The sequence below is a fragment of the Antechinus flavipes genome, chromosome 3, assembly GCF_016432865.1.
Source record: "Antechinus flavipes isolate AdamAnt ecotype Samford, QLD, Australia chromosome 3, AdamAnt_v2, whole genome shotgun sequence".
Classification (NCBI taxonomy): Eukaryota; Metazoa; Chordata; class Mammalia; order Dasyuromorphia; family Dasyuridae; genus Antechinus; species Antechinus flavipes.
Genome location: NC_067400.1, coordinates 255,828,305 through 255,847,878, shown reverse-complemented (window position 1 = coordinate 255,847,878; position 19,574 = coordinate 255,828,305). Strand labels below are relative to the sequence as shown.

At 32.4% G+C, this 19,574-nt stretch overlaps 1 protein-coding gene across 1 annotated transcript in view; it reads right to left on the bottom strand.

The window, feature by feature from the left end:
- Positions 1-19,574, bottom strand: part of RSPH1 (radial spoke head component 1) — a 43,687-nt gene that overhangs the window by 5,548 nt on the left and 18,565 nt on the right. The window contains exons 5-8 of the mRNA XM_051991184.1: positions 12,927-13,062; positions 7,688-7,759; positions 3,765-3,927; positions 3,503-3,622 (exon numbers count right to left, since the gene is read on the bottom strand). Coding sequence (XP_051847144.1) covers positions 3,503-3,622; positions 3,765-3,927; positions 7,688-7,759; positions 12,927-13,062 — 491 coding nt within the window. The remainder of the gene's footprint in view (positions 1-3,502; positions 3,623-3,764; positions 3,928-7,687; positions 7,760-12,926; positions 13,063-19,574) is intronic.

Here is a 19,574-nt window from a genome sequence, read left to right as displayed (position 1 = left end):
GAATGCTTTGAGACTCCAGTCCCATTTAGTCTGCTGGAGTCTTGGCCCCAGACAATCTCTCCCTCTCAAATAAAATATTAAAAACTCTTTAATCTCTATCTTGCCTCAGTTTCTCCGGCATTACATAATGAATAACTGTGAATGATTTAGCTATTCTCAACAATACAATGATCTAAAACAGTCCCAAAGAACTCATGATGGAAAATGCTATCCCCCTCCAGAAAAAGAACTGATATTGTCTAGATGCAAACTGAAGCACACTATTTTTCATGTTTATCTTCTCAGCATGGGGAGGAAAGGAAGAGAGGAAAGGATAAAATTTAGAAGTTGAGATTTTTTTAATGTTAAAAAATGATTTACATATAATTGGTGGAAAATAAGTTATTTTAAAAATAGAAAATGCAGGAATTGCTTGAATATACATATAACAAGATTTTATTTCTCTTGAAATTTCTTAATAGAAAGATAGAGGTGAGAGAGGAAAAAAGCATATCCTAATTTGAAAAAATTTGTATGAAAAGATCATACAAATAACTTTGACTCAACAACTTTGATCAATGCAATGTCTAACCACAATTCCAGAGGATTTAAGATATTTACCCATATTCTGATATATACAATGAATTTAGAGTGTTGAGTGAAATATTTATTTTTAGACATAGACAATGTGGAACTTTGTTTTATTTGACTATACAAGTTTGTCACAAAGATTTTGCTTTGCTTTCTTTCTGAATTGAGGGATGAAGGTAAGAAGAAAAAGAGGTGGATTTCTTTTCATTAAAAAAATTATAAAAAGGAATTAAATGGTTTTGATAACACAAAATAAAAAGTTTTGGTTTTGTTTTTATAACAAAAACAATGTCTTTAAAATTTAAATAAAAGTAATATAGTTCTACAAAGCTTCTTTCACTCCAATGCCCAATCTCTTTGTATAGTATTTGCACAGAAATACATTCAGCCCTGCGATATGTAGATCTCAAAGTAAGTCAGGTTCCCCAATATGCTCTCTATTAATACAACTCTTTATCTGCAGTTAGGCACCCTTTTTCTCTCATATACTAGACTTTTCTAATTCTATTGAGGGTACTACTATCCCCCAGTAATCTAGATTAACCTATGGGCAGACTCAGATATTTGCTTTCCCTCACAATGTGATTGCCAAGTTTTGTCAATGTGATCTTAAAATATTTACTAGGAGCAACTAGATGGTTAAGTGAGAGAGCACTGGTCTTGGAGTCAATAGGAACTGAGTTCATATCCAACCTCAATGCCCTAATCCTTATTAGCTGTGTGATTTTGGGCAAGACATTTAAGCCCAATTATCTTACAAAAATCATTTCTTATACCTATCCTTTTCTCTCCACTCTCACAGGTATAATCCTAATTCAAGGCTTCATTACTTTTCACCTGGACTACTTAATGGCCTTCTAATTGATATCTCTGTCAATCATTAACTATTTATTATTTATTCTATGTCAGGTACCATGCTAAGTACTAAGAGGCAAAAAAAAAAAAAAATTCCTTATCCTCAAGGAATTTAAAGCTGAGTGGGGAGGCAATATGCAAACAACTATATATAATCAAAATTGTTGTTGGTGAATTAGATTTATGTGAGAAAAGGACTAAGAAAGCCAACTGGGTTCAGTGGGAAATATATAGATGAGCAATCCTGGAGAGGGTCCTCTATAAACAAATTGGAAGTAATTTCAGAAAGAAGGCACTTGCATTAAAGAAAACCAGGACAGGCTTTTGGTGAAAGGTGATTTTTTTAACTAAGGCTTGAAGGAGGCCAGAAAGAAGAGGAGGGAGTACATTCTAGCCATGGGAAACAAGCATATGATGTGTCTCTTTTTAAGACTTTCTCCTCTCTAATCCATCTTTCACATCATTTCCAAAAAAAAAAAAAAAGTTCCTGAGACACAGTCCTGGTCAAGCTTCTCTCTTATCTAAAAACCTCTGATAGCTCCCTCCCACTAAAGAATGAAGTTCATACTCCTTAGCCTAGCATTGATTATAATCTGGTTCCAGACTATTCTACCATTTAAAAAAAAATTATTGAAGTTGTTTATTTTCAAAACATATGCAAAGATAATTTTGTCAACACTGACCCTTGGAAAATCTTGTGTTCCAATTTTTCCCTCTCTTTGGTTCACCCCCTACCCTAGACGGCATGTAATCCAATATATGTTAAACATGGTAAAAATATATGTTAAATTCAAAATATGCATACATATTTATACAATTGTCTTGCTGCACAAGAAAAATCATATCAAAGAGAGAGAGAGAGAAAGAAAATAAAATTCAAACAAATCACAACAAAAAGAGTGAAAATCCTATGTTATGATCCACACTCAGTTTTCATAGTTCTCTCTCTGGATGCAGATGGTTCTCTTTGTCACAAGATTATTGGAACTGGTGTGAATCATCTCATTGTTGGAAAGAGCCATGTCCATCAGAATTGATCATTGAACAATATTGTTGTTGCTGTATATAATGATTTTCTGGTTCTGATCATTTCACTTAGCATCAGTTCATGTAAGTCTCTTCAGGCCTCTCTGAAATCATCTTGCTGATCATTCTTGTAGAATAATAATATTCCATAATATTCATATACCATAACTTATTCAGCCATTCTCCAATTCTTGGGCATCCACTCAGGTTCCAGTTTCTTGCCCCTACTAAAAGAGCTGCCACAAACATTTTTTGCACATGTGGGTCCCTTTCCCTCCTTTAAGATCTCTTTGGGATATAAGCCCAGCAGAGAATTGCTGGATCAAAGGGTGTGCAGAGTTTGATAACTTTTTGGGCATAGTTCCAAATTGCTCTCCAGAATGGTTGAATCAGAGATTCCACCAACAATGTATTAGTCTAACTTTCTTTCTTATCACTTCCCTTTAAACATGATTATGTTCCCATAGAATCATACAATAGCTGTAGCTCCTCCAACTATCTCCTTGCTTTTTGTGCAATTTTCCCAATATGCTTCCCGTTGCTTTTGCTAAGAAGCTAAGAGCCTAATGGCACATAATTTTTTTATCTTCCTGAAAGGGGTGCTTTTTCTCTGTTTTAAACTCTCACTGAAAAAGGCACCATATTTGAGAGAATATATATTTCAATTTAAATTAGGGAGAATTGGAAACAGTAAGTCTGGGTAAAGACAGACAGTTTCTCAGAAGGTATCACCTATTAGGAGAGACCAGAGCTGTTTTCAGACCACAGCTAGCATTCAGGGACAGATGGAATCCCTGGTGGACACAAGGGAAGGGAAGTCATACAAGTAAATGGAACTAAAGGAACAATTATATGTAATATCTGTCAATGATAGTATGCTTAAAATAATTTCTTTTCATTTTAAGATAATATTAATAATCATAATTAGGATCATAACATTAGTGATTAAGATCATAATATGTGATAATAGCTAGCATTTAATAACTAGTGATAACTAACTTTGCTTTTTTTCTTTCTAGGATCTATAGGAATTTCTTATTTCAACTCTTACTTTCTTCTCTGCTTTCAGCCCTTGTTTCTTCGACTTCTTCTCCTTGTTTTATTAGTGTTTCAAGGTCATCTGTTTCCGAATAATCAGTAAGAGGTTGCGTATCTTCAGCTGTTTCACCTACTGTAATATAATGACAGAAAAAATATAATTGATATAAAACCAGATCTTGATGCTCTTCATAGCAGGCTACAAGATTTTGATGGATTTCTGAGGTGTTTGAAAACTGTTTCCCTAACTTTACTAATTTGGGCACATTAATTACCTTCTGACAAAGTATGTGCCTCTTCTGGTAGTGGTGGCATATCAAGTTGTGGGGGTTCTTCAACAGGAGTTGGCTTCCAGAGTTCTAATGGGGTAATGCTTTTAGCTTTCCATTTTGGAAGAGCAGTTGAAGCTTCCTCTTCTTCTTCCTCTTCTACTCTTTCCTAATTTAAATTGAAATATATGTATTATTTTAACTACAAAAGAATAAGATCTAGAAAAAGATACTAGTTCTCTCCTCCCCAATGATCAACAAAGTAATGGCAACAAGTACTTATTGAAATCAAGTCTTTGAGCAGTTACAAAATCTTAGAAAGGAAACAAAAATGGTTAACTTTTAGATAATTTACTTCATGTGATTTTGCGGCATTACTGAGTTATGAAGTCACGTTGTTTAGATAATTCTAAGGAAAAGGGTAAAAGAAAGGGAAAGAAGATTATAAGGGAAACTTTTAAAAATCTTAATTTTTATAAATGTTTATTTTTTTAATTTTAGAAAATTCTACTTAACCATGACAGAAAAACATTTATGAAAGTAAATATATGCAACCATAAAAGCTCATTATTTTTCTTTAGTCATATATATAATAATATATAATAAAAATTTTGAGGCAATAAATTTGTCTTACTTAACTTGATCTTAATCCAAATATGTTGAGAATGTGAAATCTCTAAATTCCCCATTTCACACTTATCATTTGAGCAAAGGAAAATAGAAATTGTTGGAGAATATGCACTAATGCATAGTTGATAGAGCTATGAAATAACACATTTGTCCTGAAAGCAATTTGGAATGATACTCAAAAAAATTATACATTGTATATATTCTTTGACAACTATCATTGTCAGGTTCATAACTCCTCCCCCCCCCCAACAAAAAAAAAAAAGGATTAAAGATGGAAAAGCACTTTTTAAAAATAAGGAAAAATAAAGGGATACCTGTTATTTGGAGAATAATTAAATAAATTATGGCAGATAAATGTAAAGAAATGTAAAGAAAAGACAAAAAGAATGGAATTTAGGGAAATAGAAATACTAGTATGAACTGATTCAGAGTGAAATGAGGAAAACCAGGAGAACAGAACTACAATGGAAAAAGAAAAACAACTCTGAAAGGCTTAAGAACTATTATCAGTGTAATAACTACAACTTCAGAGGACAAAACATGTTACTCACCTTCTAATAAAAAAGGCAAGGGAAACAATATGTTGAAAGACAGATAACTTTTTTGAACATGGCTAATGTTAGGATTTGTATTGCTTTTGGGAGGGGAGATTATTTGACACAAGGGAGGGTTTTTTGTAAAAAATTTGGGAAAGGATCTTGACTATTCATATTCTTTGGCCATTACTCAATTTTACAATAATAGTAAATATCTAGCATTAATATAGTGCTTCAAAGTTTTCAAAGCACTTTATAAATATTAATTTTATCCTCACAACAATTATATGAGGTAGATGTTATTAGCTGCATTTTACAAACGAAAAAGCGAATATAAAATGTGGTAGACACTAGTCAAATATCTTGTCTATGGTCACAAAGCTAATATGTGTCTGGAGTTGGATTCTAACATGTTTTTCTTACTCCAAAATGACTCTTAAAATTTTCAATAAATCAATTCTCTATGTTTCTTGAAAATGAAACCTTTATCAGAAAATCCTGTTGCAAATGTTATTTCACAGTTAACTGTTTATCATTTTAGTTGTATGGTTCTCTTTGAAGAAAACTTGCTAATTTTATGTAATTAATATTGTCCATTTAATTTCCTGTGATTTTCTCTTATGCTTTTTTTTTTACTCATGAATTCTTCAAGTCATAGAGAAGAAAGACATTTTTTCTTTTGCTTATCTAATTTTTTAATGCTATTTAGATTACATATGTGTTTATAGTTTAATTTGATGTCCAGAAGTAGCTGTTGGTCTAGACCTAATGTCTGTCAGGCCAGTTTTTCCAGTAGTTTTTATCAAATGAATGACTATTGCAGTAGCTGAGGTATGTGGAATTTCAAACAGTATGCCACTATATTTGTTTGTATATTTTTAAACAGCAACCACATCATCTTGATGATTACCACTTTGTAGTATTATTTGGGACCAGGTATTCTAAGATCTCTTCCTACAAACTTTTTTTTCATTATTTTCTTTGAGATATTTTATCTTTTGTTTCTACATACTACTTTTGTGATTATTATTATTTCAAAGTAGTCCTTTGGCAGTTTGATTGACATGACATTGGATAAACAAATTAATTTATGTGATATTATCATGATTTTTATATTCTCTTGAGTCTATCCATGAACAATTAATGTTTTTTCAATTAGTTAAGTCTGTCCTTATTTAGGTAAAGAATATACTGTAGTTGTATTTATAGTTTTTCTATGTTAGTTGGTAAATAAATTATACATTCTATAATTATTTGAAATGGAATTTTTCTTTGTATTTCTTCTGCTGGATTTTATGGAATACAATAGACAGAAATGCTAATAACTAATAAGTTTTGTATGCTAAAATTGTTTCAACCAATTTTAGTTGACTTGATAGGGTTCTTTAAGTAAACTATCATCTGAAAAAAGCAATAACTATTTTTTCTTCTGTTGTTTAATGGATTAGTCATGTCTGATTCTTCATGACCCCATTTGAGTTTTTCTTGGCAAAGATACTGAAGGGGGTTGCCATTTTCTTCTCCAATTCATTTTATAGGTGAGGAGACTAAAATAAACTGAATTAAATGATTTGCCAAGGTCACATAGCTAGTGTCTGAGACTAAATTTGAATTCAAGTTTTCCTGACTCTAGAGCTAGCATTCTATCCATTGAGTCATGTGGCTGCCTGCTTTCTCTGTTTCTATATATATTCTTTCAATTTATCTCATTGCTGCATCCAGCATTTTTAGTTACATGTATAGTAGTGGTGTGATAATCAGTATTCCCCCATAACATGAAGTAAGCCCAGACTCTTTCTCCTTTGTTTTGACATGTATTCACTTTTCCTAATAGATAACAAAGTTGCTCCAAGGACTTGATTGGCCAAGTTTTCCTGAAGAAAGAGGCCAAATGTACCAAATTACTCCTGTATTTTTGCTTCATGTTCTTATTGTATTATGACAGAGTAAATCTCCTTTTCAATTACTGTTCAATGATGAGTGCCTCATTTTGTCAAAAAAAAAAATCTAACCAGAACTACAAGAAATTACTAGCATTAGATCTACCTCTAAAAATGTGTCAATAATAGATATATTGCTTTACCTTTCATCTTACTGAAAAGATTTCTAGTTTATCTCCCCTTTCTCTTGTTCTATAAAAGGAGTTGTTGATTGAATAATTTAGTGACATTGGTTAAATGAAAAAAGTCAAAAGGCTGGGAAAATGATCAATATGATACTAAGATATAATAGATATTAACTACATGGATAAAAATTATATTAAATATAGTATGCATGCCACACATATACCAGACAAACTTAACTCTGAAATACAGTAGCTGGATAATTTTAATTATTGGCTGCATCAGTCTGACTAATTCTTATTATTTATGAAAAATAAAAGGATGTTTTGATATGTCATCACTTAGAGTCTTAAAATGATTAGTACCAATTAACAAAGCAATAATGGTGTAATAAATAATTGAAAATTTCATTTGAATCTTCAAGGACTTAATAGCCAAACTTTTTCTGATAAATATTGATTGCTTAATTTTGACATGCAAGACAGATTGGATTTTAACAATAAACTATAGGTGTTTGCTAATATCATCAATATCTTAATTGTCTATTTCTAAACTAAAATAAACTGAAAGGTGGACTGTTTCCCAAAGCTGTCTTAAGGTTTTTAGTCTTACCACTTCTGACTTTATGGCAGCCCTATAAGTAGACATTCTGTATTACCTAAAAATGTATTAATTAATTACATTCTGCTATATAACTTACCATATCTGTAAGTTTATATTCACCATGCTGTTCACATCCAATATCAAAAATATATTTTCCAGGGCCTAGTGGCTATGCAGAAAAGAAAAAAAATTATCTCTAATTATGATGGTTCAATTTACAATGCAAATAATATATACTTTATAATTTTTTCCCAGACTTGTAATTTCTTCAATGTGGAAATTTCTTATCTATATAGTCTTAGAGAGTTGCCTGGGATACTAATAGATTAAGTGACTTATCCATGTTCATATGCTCATTTAGTGTAAAAGGCAAAACTTGAACCCTGGACATTATAACTACAAGGTTGACCCTCTCTATTCACTGTATCACACTGCCTCTTCTAGAGTACACCATAGCATAATTTTAACAATCTGGAACAATTAGGAGAGGTACAATATTAAATATTGGTTACTTTTATTAATTAATGTTTGTCACAAAATAGAATTCTTTATTAAGTGAATAGATAGAACTAATGTACATCTTTTTTTTTTTTTTTTTTTTTTTTTTGCTGAGGCAATTGGGGTTAAGTGACTTGCCCAGGGTCACATAGCTAGGAAGTATTAAGTATCTGAGGCCAGATTTTAATTCAGATCCTCCTGACTCCAGGGCTGGTACTCTATTATACCACCTAGCTGCCCCTTTTTCTTTTCTTCTTTTTTTTTTTTGAATGTACATACATTTTAAGAAGATTTCAAAACACAGCTTTATCGAATAAATGAGATGTGTCCTAAATAATCTTGACACCATTGATTTTCTAAGCAAATTCTTTCTGTAATTAATTGATTGTAAAGTTCAATTTTATCACATGATCAAAAAATCATGATTTTCAGACTAAGAGGTTCAGAATTATTAAGGGTTTCTGCATTTTATATTAAAGTTCAAAATCTAGAGAAAAAGGGAAAAAATTGTGCAAAATGTTGGCCAAATCTGTATTTAAGACACTTGAAAAACAATAGTACGATAAATGATACAACATAAGATTTCTTTATGAAACATTTTGCAAATAATAATAGAACCTGTCTTCTAAAGTCTTTCTGAAAATACAATATAAATATAACCTCTAAGTGTCACATAAATACTAACTCTCATCATTACTATTTTGTAACCCTTAGACTTATTATTTTTATATTTATTTTGCAAGCAGGAAAGGAATTTGACAAATTATCTGTAAAGAATTTTATCCAAATTTTCATGAGATCTAGACAGTAAAGAGTAACAAAGAGCATCTAATTATAAAACTAATTGGGAAAAAATAAATCCCCCCAAAACTATAAAAGACCTGTCAATATGTATGCCAATATTTTCTTTATCAATGACAATAGGAGACATATACAACCTTTAAATTCTAATATCACAGCTCAATATGATCAAATTAGATAATATGTATAAAGTACTTTGGACACTTTAAAGTACTATATAAATATTAGGTATTATTAGTATTATATGAAATAGTATCAATGGCACTAAATAAAACAAAAATGGTATACTAGTAGCTGGAACAAACCAAAAATAAAGGGGAAATCTATGCTTGAGGTGAATAAATGTTAAAGAAACTGAGGAGTAAAAGAGAAGAAAATAGCAAATGATGAGGGGATCACAGATATATATATAAAGTGTTAAGTCATTAGAATTGATAGAGACAATAATTATCTAATATAGCATGGTTCAGTATGATTGATCTGATCCTACAAGGAGATGTTATGGGCCAGAACTTGAAACAAAGTACTAAGTGGAATTGAGGAGACAATGTTTAAATCTAGTTTAGAATTGATTTAATCCTACAACAAATAATGGTTTCCCAGTGATATAATGATTAGTGTATACTCAGTGTACAGCATATAAGCAAGAAGCTCTTAGGGCCAGACACAGAAGCCCACTCTCGAAGATGGAGACTGAGTCATTCCATATTCCACCTTTGTGTTGGCTGGAGATATTCGAAGGGAGCTAGGAGCTGAAGCTCAAGACTTTGAAGGACACAATAAAATACTGGATTTTAACTCCTGGCTGCATTTGGAGTGATTATTGATTTGAAATGAAACTAAGGCTGCCTCCAGAGAACCTCCCCTGAGAAATCTGCTCCCAGAGAGAACCATTATATTTTTAAAAAAGAAGAAAACACCATAGGCAGGCTTTCACAATGAAATTCTATAGGTGATTATATCTTGAGTAACACAAATCACTGAAAGGTACATAGATACAAGGTGAAGTTGTATTTACTGTCTGTTAACTATTAAAAACTGATTCGGTGTTTCATTGAAACAAAATGTTCACTTCAAGACTCTCCAACAGGGTCCTTCCCAAATAAATGTCAGAATCATGCATTCAATGACAAAAGTAGCTTTGGATTTAGTATCCAATGGGACATAAAACAAGGGGGGAAAGTCCTTGTGATGTCGGAGAGTTTACATGAGATCCAAAAGTAAGAGGGATTATCTTTAAATAATAAAGCATTGTAGATAGTCTATTTATGAATAACTTTGACTTATTTAATTGAGACTCAGAAAATAAAATTTTCTAACTGAAAATTCACAATTATTTAAACATTGAAATTCTAACACTTAACTAACACAATCCTTATGGAAGCAAATTTGAGTTTCCCTTTTTGGTGAACTAGAGATTCTATTCATCTATACTTCTGCCCCATTTCTAATACTTTTGAGCAATTTTCTTTTATTACTTCCTGCAGTATGATATTCAGGATATTCATTGAATTGTTCCAGGCAATCTATGGTTACCTTACACATTATATCCTCAAATTCAGTTTTTCTGGCTAGTTAAGGAGATCACATTTTTTCCTATTATCTTTTGATTCTGTTCAAATTACTTTCCATTCCTGGATTTTTGAATTTCAAATCTACCATTCTCTTTTTTAAAGCTTTTATACTTTTTAAGAGATTCTCCTGGTATATTTCAAATTTCCTTTCTTTTTTGATAGCTTTGTTCTCTGTATTAATTTTATCTTTATTTTTCTTTGGAATGTTAATTTTTCCTGTTATTGCTTCATTTTTTCAGGTCATTCCAAAAGTATTATGTTCTCACTTTTTTTATTGAAGGTTTTCCTCTTTCATTGCATATTGATTGTATCAGATTGTTAATTTTTCCTTCTTTTTAATTGTATTAGTAATTTAACTGTATACAACTGGATTTATTATCTATCCTTACTCTTCTTTATTTGAGCCTATTCTGTTTCATGTACCAGTGAGTTTGGTTCCTTTTCTCTTTGATTCCTTTCAGATCTACTACCATTGATTTTCTCCTGTTCATATCATAGAGAGTAGACATCTGCAATGAACTCATTATGAATTAGGTACAGATTCTATCTGGATGCATACTACAGGAAAACTCCAAATGAGAGGTGATCACATCTCTACATATACATTCCCTTCTTCTCTATTTGGCTTTGTACTGTTTAGTCTCTTCTATAACCCTAATTGGTTTCTTTCTTTATCTCAAAGATGGGCAGGTTTATTCTACTTCCTCCATTAAGGAGTGGGCATGAAAGGATCAAACTGACTCACTGTCAAAAGGAATGAGGTTGAAGATACTCTCAGCCAAAACTTAAAAGAATCAGATGCACTGAGTGCAATAAGGAGAGTGAGATCATTGAGTCCTCTGCCACTATTTCAGAAGACTTTGTATGAATGGTTTTTTCTATAGCTTTTTTATTGTGATTTTATTTGATTGTTTTATTTTGCTGTGGTCACTCAGTCTGTCACAAAATAGGAATATCCCTGAGAGATGCTGACTTTCCAAGAATGTAAGGGAAATCAAAAAGTTTGTTTTCAGGCAATTCCAATAGGCTTGGAATGGAAAGTGCCATCCTCATCCAAAGAGAAAACTATAAAGACTGAATATAGGTCTAAGCATAGTATTTTCACCTTTTCTATGCTGTTGTTTGCTTGTTTTTTTCCCTCTTTTTTCTCCTTTGTTTTGATTTTTCTTGCAAAACATGATGAATAGGCAAATATGTTTAGAAGAATTACCCATGTTTTACCCATATCGGATTGCTTGCTGTATTGGGGAAAGAGGAGGATAGAAAGGGAGAAAAATTTGGAACATAAGGTTTTGCAAAGGTGAAAGCTGAAAACTATCTTTGCATGTATTAGGAAAAATAAAATAGCTACTTTAAAAGTTTACTGATAATTATATATGTTTAAGAATCTTTTATGAAAAATAAAGATTTGACTTCCCAATTTTTGAGAAGAAAACATTTATTTAAAGTAAAATTCTTGACTAATATCTTTGGAGTGGTATAATGAAATAGAAAGAAAAGGAAAGTAAGAAAAATGTTTTTGAGATACTTATAAAGTCTCACTCCATTCACATCTTGTTTCTCTATCAATAATAAATATAGAAATGGCAAGATAATGATCCAAAAAATGAGGCAGAAAATCTTAATGTTCTCATACATCATATCATACTGTCATTTCACAGGGTGGTTCCATATTTTTAAAAATATCTTCAGTTTACTGGGTCTGTATCCCAAAGAGATCATTAAAAAGAGAAAAGAATTACATCTGCAAAAATGTTTGTAGTGGCAAGGAATTGGAAATTGAGTGGATGCCCATTAATTGGGGAATGGCTGAATAAGTTGTAGCATATGAATGTAATAAAATGTTATTGTTCTAAAAGAAATGATGAGCAAGCTGATTTCAGAAAAGCCTGGAAAAACTTACATGAACTGATGCTAAATAATGTGAGTACACGGTACACAGCAACAACAGAATGATGTGATGGTCAACTGTGATGACTTGACTGTTTTCAAAATGAGGTGATTCAAGGCAATTCCAATACGCTTGTGATGGAAAGAGCCATCTGCATCCAAAGAGAATACTAGAGACTGAATGTCAAAGTATAATATTTTCACTTTTGCTGTTGTTGATTTGTTTACTTTTGTCTTTCTAATTTTTTCCCTCTTGATCTCATTTTTCTTATGCAGCATGGTAAATATGATAATATGTTTAGAAGAATTGCACATGTTTAACCTATATTGGATTATTTGCTGTTAGGTGGAGGAGAGAGAGAAGGGAAGAGAGAAAGAACAATTTGGATCACAAAGTTTTGCAAAGATGAATGTTGAAAAATAATCTTTGCATGTATTTTGAAAAATAAAAAACTATAGTTTAAAATTTTTTCAATTTTTAGTATTTTTATTTTGCAATTTAAACATATTGAAGAATACTTAGAATATTTTAATGCACTTATTAGTAATATGTACTTTTAAAAAATTACTTACAATTTTATTTACGAACTTGCCCTGGTATCTATGGTTGAGATGAATGAATTCTCCTGCTCCCTCCTGTTGTCCATTTAACCAAGTACCAACATATTTAGTGCCAGTCTCAGCATAGAGATATGTGCCTTGCCCTTGCCTGTGTAAGATTGAAAAGGTTTTAATTTTGTATAAGTTAATTTTTTAAATTTAAAACCTGATTAGGAAATAAAGATAGATAGATTAAAAGGAAAAAAAAAAAGCAATTAAAGCTAAATTCCAAGATACAGAGAAAAGAAGCATGGGAATAGAAGTCAAATGATTTGAGTTAATTTTGTGACTCTATTTCCTGTTGTATGATCTTGGTCAAATCACTGTAAATTTAAAGGTCAAAGGGATCTTGCCGATCACCTGGTTCAACCTCTTCATTTTGTATTTGAGCAAGTAGGCATGTGAGCAGTAGACTGTGGACGCCAGTTTCCTAATCTGTAGAGGGCCAGAACTTTGGAGAAGTATACTTGAAACAAGGATACTTACAATAAGGTATTAACTCAGTGGAATTGATGAGGTGATGGTTCTTTAGTATACATATAATTAGCACTTAGCATGGTGATGTAATGGTTCTTTAGTTCACACATAATCAATATGATGTAATGATATTATTGTAGTAGGGTATTTAAGGGCTGAGAAGGACTGGAAATGAGACATTCCATTTTTGACCATCCTCCTGGTGGCTCTCTTACCTCCTGCACTCCTCCACTAAAATCAAGACTGGGCCAGAATAATTCTCATGGTGTCTATCCTGCTGAGACCAAGCCTGTCCGAAGGACCTCCAGAAAGCTAGCCCAAATATTACACTAATCTACAAAGTAAGTTGCTTGGATTGGATCAAAGATATCAAAATCTGGCCATATCTGACCAGAAAAAGTCCAAAGTAGGGTAAGAATCAGATTAAAACATAATTGGGAAATGTTTAATAAAAAAATATATAATTCAATATAGATAATGCTAATTGATCATTTTCTAAGTCAATATAGGACATACATGGATCCATTTCTACTTTACTTTTATATAGCAGGACCAAGTAAACTTTAAATAAAAACAAATCTATGAAATAGCTAAAAGTCTTTTGTTGGAAGCTTAGAAATATCTTTGAATCTCAAGAGTTGAAGAGAACCAACCAAGAATTGAACAAGAGTATCTTCAACAAAATATCCACTATACCCCAGTGGTCTGGTTCCCTTCAGACTGCTCTGATTATTAGGAAGCCTTTCCTTTTATCAAGATTTAAATCTGCCTTTGAAACATCTACTTCTGATACAGAATTATGCCTTCTAGGACCAAGAAAACAAGTCTAATTTCTCTTGCAAATACGTAATACTTCAAGACAATTACTACTACACTCCGCAAGATAAATATTCTTTTCAATATTCCTCATAAAACATGATCTCAAGGCACTAATAGCCACATTTCTTTGGTCATCTCTCCACCTTATCAATATCCTTCCTAAAATGTGGGAACCCAGAATTAAAGCTGTAATCCAATATGGTCTGACCAAGGAAGAATGCAATAGGATCATCACTTCTCTAGTGTTAGCTAGATCCTATGACTCTCTTAAAAATAGCCTCATACTGAATTAGCTTATTTGTTACATTCAGTACTATCCAGTATGTACTCTAGCTTTAAATACAAGTAAAACTTTGAATTGTCTGATTATCTTCCCCTTTGATGGATATTTATAAACTTAAGCTTATAATCCACTAAAACTGTCAGAGATTTTTCAGATGAATTATTACTTAGTCATGTTTCCCTCATCTTTTACTTCTCAAGTTGTTTTTTTTTTTAAACCAAGTGTAAAATGCCATATTTAATCCTATTTTAAAATTTCATCTTGTGAAAAAACAGAATATGTAATGGATAATATCCTGGTGCTTCTTTATGGAAAACATTGGTTCAAACTCTGACCTATTAATTTATTAACTGTATGAAAATAGAAAAGTCTATTAACCTCTTAGTCTCAGAAAAAATTTTTAAAAAGTCAGTTATTGATGCTGAGTGAAATGAGCAGAACCAGGAGATCATTATATACCTCAACAATGATACTGTTTGAGGATGTATTCTGATGGAAGTGGACCTCTTCGATAAAGAGAGCCTTAATTGATCAAAGATGGACAGAAGCAGCTACACCCAGAGAAAGAACACTGGAAATGAATATAAACTGCTTGCATTTATGTTTTTCCTCCCGGGTTATTTATACCTTCTGAATCCAATTCTCCCTGTGCAACAAGAAAACTGTTTGGTTCTGCACACATATATTGTATCTAGGATATACTGCAACCCATTCAACATGTAAAGGACTCTTGCCATCTCGGGGAAGGGGTGGAGGGAGGGAGGGGTAAAATCGGAACAGAAATGAATGCAAGGGATAATGCTGTAAAAATTACCCTGGCATGCGTTCTATCAATAAAAAATTATTTAAAAAAAAATCAGTCAAATAAAAAGTCAGTTATAGATAAGGTTGAATCTGCATCAGTAGAGGAAATTCTACACTAAAAAAATATAAATCCTTAACATTTTAAGAAATTAGACCCAACATTCTAATCTTTCAAGTTTATCTTGAATTTTTCAGTCATTAGTTAACTTTTCCTTCTAACTTTGTGGCTCATGAAAATTTAACAATGATGCTATGTATTTCTCTATTTAAGTCATTGACAAAAATGCTAAATAAATTTGGGCCCCTTGACTTCTGTCAAACCTCAGATAAATTTTCATATTCTACATGAAGTCTTCCCTGAAATCTCTTATTTTAGCATTTTCCTTCAATTGATTATCTCCAATTTATTCTGCATTATTTTCTTTGGACATAGTTGTTTGACGCTGCTCCCCTTATTAGATTGTGAGTGCCTTCAAAGTAGAGACAGTCATTTGCTTTTTTTCATATCCCTAGGACTTAGCATAGTAACTACCATAAAGTAGGTGCTTAATAAATACAATGTCATATCCCTAGAATACTGTAATAGAAACATTCATTCAACTTAATATTAAGTTTTTCTTCATTGTTTCTTGATGTCTCATAGAATTATTAACTTCCACTTGATCAATTCTAATATTTAAGGATTTATTTTCTCTTTTTACCAAACTGTTTTCTCTTTTCATAGTTTTCTTGATTGTTCTCATTTCTTTTCCCAATTTCCCCTCTACTATTCTGATTTGCTCTTTAAAATTATTTTTTGCTCTTCTAAATTTTTTTTCATTTTTCTGGGGATTTTTGTTGAGCTACATCTACATCTTCGAGGCTTTGCTTGTAGATTTTTTAAAGTCATAGTCTTCTTCTAAATTTGTATCCTGAACTTCCCTGTCACTATAGATTTTTATGGCCAGGATTTTTATTGTTTATTCATTTATACAGCCTATTTTTTTCAACTTTATGTTTGAGTTGGGCTCTGATCACTTGTGAGGTGGATAGCTGGCCTGAGTTTCTGTAGAGGAGCCTATGGGTTTTCAGTGCTTCCAAGGTGGTGTGATCTATGGAGATATCTGGTCACTGCCCTCCCTCTCTGTATATTGGTTACCCAGGTAGGAACCCTGATTCCTTGTGACTGTGACCACTCCTTTTAGCCCCAGAATTGGTACTCAGAACTGGGTGATGGGCTTTTTAGCTGCTAAATGTTGCAAGTTCTATGCCCAGGGCTAGCACAAGGGTCTCCTAGAATCTCTTTCTGACAAGCCTTTCAGTCACCTTACCATTCCTGTACATTGGGTATATATTAACATATATATTAACAACATATATATTAAAAAAAAATTCCAGATGTATCAGTCTAGAGTTTTTTTTTTTTTTTTGGTTCAGAAAGAGAATGAGAAAAACTCTTGCTACACCTAAGTAAGAATCTCTTCTCTTTCTGGTTTTGTTTTTTGTTGTTCTTCATGGAATCACAGATTTCTTTTTGACTCATTTTAACTATTAAGAAAACTGTAAATTTGGCAAGGTTTTAGTACCTCCTATACTAAGTTATTTGTTATACTTTCTATTCTTTCCTCTAAAACTTTCATTTCATTTTAAATTATTTTCCCTAGAGCTTTCATTTAATTTGTAATATTATTTTTAAGCTCTTGCATCATTTCTTTCAGGGATTTCATTAATGTTCGTGGCAAAGCAATCTTTTTGTTTGAGATTTTATTTATAGATGGTATGGATTTTCTCCTGGATTTTTATTTCATACATCCCTGGATGACCTCTTTATGGTCACTACCTTCTTCTGCTCACTATTTTTCTAACCTTACTTCCTTAATGAGGACTTTGTGTCAGGACCAGATTCTAATTTCTTCTGGAAGACTAGTGGTGCTTTGTTTGGTCTCAAGCTATTTATCTGGGGGTCTTACAATTGCCTTCTATGGGTGTGGAGCAGAAATTTCAACTAGTGCCAGTAAAATGAAAATTTTCAGTTCCTTATCCCAAACATGTTTTGATTGTTGCCCTCCTGATACAAACGATACCAGTCAAGGGTCAGAGTAAGACAGCCAAAAGCTCTAAGTATTCTTAATCCAATCTCTAATAACCATGCTACTAAGCACACAACTTTGATCTGCATGCTGGAAGTCTTCTGTGTCCCTTACTTCTTACATTTCTAACTGAAACCTTTTGCTACTCTTTTTAAACATATAGTTTTCATTCTTTCTGCCTTTCGGTCTCTGTCTCTTGTCTGCCTGTTTGTCTGTGTATCTGTGTGTCTGTCTGTCCCTCTCTTCTCTGTGTGTCTGTGTCTTTCTTCCTCTCCCCATTTTAACTTAATGTAGTTTCTTTCCATGAATTTTGCTCAATCTGATATTCTTTTTTCATCCTTGCTGCTATTCTGCCCTCAATCACTCTCCTTAGCTAATTGAAAGTCATTCTCTGCACTTTCTGAAAATACTTATCATTGCAGCTGGTTTGAAGCTGTAGGTTATTCTGCCATCAAGTAACAAGTCCAGGGAGTCCAATTTTTTGATCCATCCGTGCCCTGTAAGATGGAAAGCTAAGCAACCTTCACAAAAAAAAAAAAAAAAAAAAAAAAAAAAAAAAAAAAGGAATCTTCTATGACTCATCTTGAAAAGACCTGGAGTCCAAAATATGGATTTTTTGAGTTCTTCATTGGACACATACCACATTCTACTTTTGCAGCCAAAATACCTCATCCTTCTATAATTTTTTTTAATTGCTCAGTTTTGCCATTTTTTCATGCATAAAGAACCACCAAAATTAAATTTCTTTATATCTTTCACTATTGTATGTTTCTAAAATTCCATGAGTCAATATATCATTTTCCTGATATCAGTCTCTCAAGATCCCCATGAGCCTGTTGAGATCACAGAGATTTATCAAGGATTTGAGAACACTATCCATTCTCTGATGATTTGCAGACAGTATATAGTGTCTATGCTGAATAGGTCTATCTGCTCTGCTTGGTGCTCATAGACAATTGCAACCTTCACCAACCCTTCTTGTTTTAGCTCCCTATGATGCTTGCCCTCTCCCAGGAAGAACTTGAAAAAACAGAGGTTCAGTCTTAGTTTCTAACAAACTCTGTGATTTAGGATGGGTCCCCTATTACCATAATTTCCTAAATTTTATGCTATAACCAAGAAATCAATGATCATTTACCCAATAATAATCAAACAGCTCTGAGATTTCTCTAGTCAGTCTACGAAAATAGGTGATATGAAAAGATGGGGGCGGGGAGCAATCTATAAAATAACATTATTTCTGCTGGTCTTTTCCTATACCAGTGGGTTACTGAAAATCTCTGATTCATGATAAGTTGCAGATTTATATCCTTATATCTCATTCTTTCTATCCTTACTCTTTGTGGCCATTATCTGAGGTCTGAAGGTGATACATTCTTATAGAGGCAATTTCCATAACAACATAGTTTGTTGAGCAATAGAAGCACATGCCCAGATGAATGAGTTAATATTACAAAAAATGAGCCTGAAGACTAAGAAAAAAGTGTCCATTGCAAAATCCTTTTCTTTGCTCCCAATGATGTGGGTGATCCTGCTAACTTATGAGCTACAAAGTCATTAAAGAGAGCTAGCTATACAGAAGAAAACAATTTGAGTTTGTTTAAGAAATCATTCTTTAGGGGCAGTTAGGTGGTGCAGTAGATAGAGCACCAGCCCTAAAGTCAGACATTTAAAACTTCCTAGCTATGTGACCCTGAGCAAGTCACTTAACCCCAAATGCCTCAGGAAAAAAAAAATCATTCTTCACTCTTTCATGTGTGCCTCCCAAAATTTTCTTCCTCCTTATTCCTTCCCCATGATGGCAATGAATGAAAAGACATTTTTAAAGCTTTAAGCTAAAGACTGAGGATGAAAATGCAAAAGCAAAAAAAAACCAATGTCTGATGTCAAAGAACTTACATTCTAACAAAAGGAGGAAAGTTGTGGTCTGGAAAAGATATTTTGGTTTTGAAAAGTACAGTAAGCAGAATCATCAGAAAGTAGAATGTTACACATTTTTCCAGATAAATCAAAGAATTGATTTGTTAGTAGATACAGAATTAGGAATGGCACAAAGGGCATGCTTAAAAAGTGAAGATATATGCAGGATAAAAATGACATTTTGGAAGAAAATTTTCTGTATACCAGGTAAATCCAAATAATTTGTAATTGCAATTATTTGATCAGAAA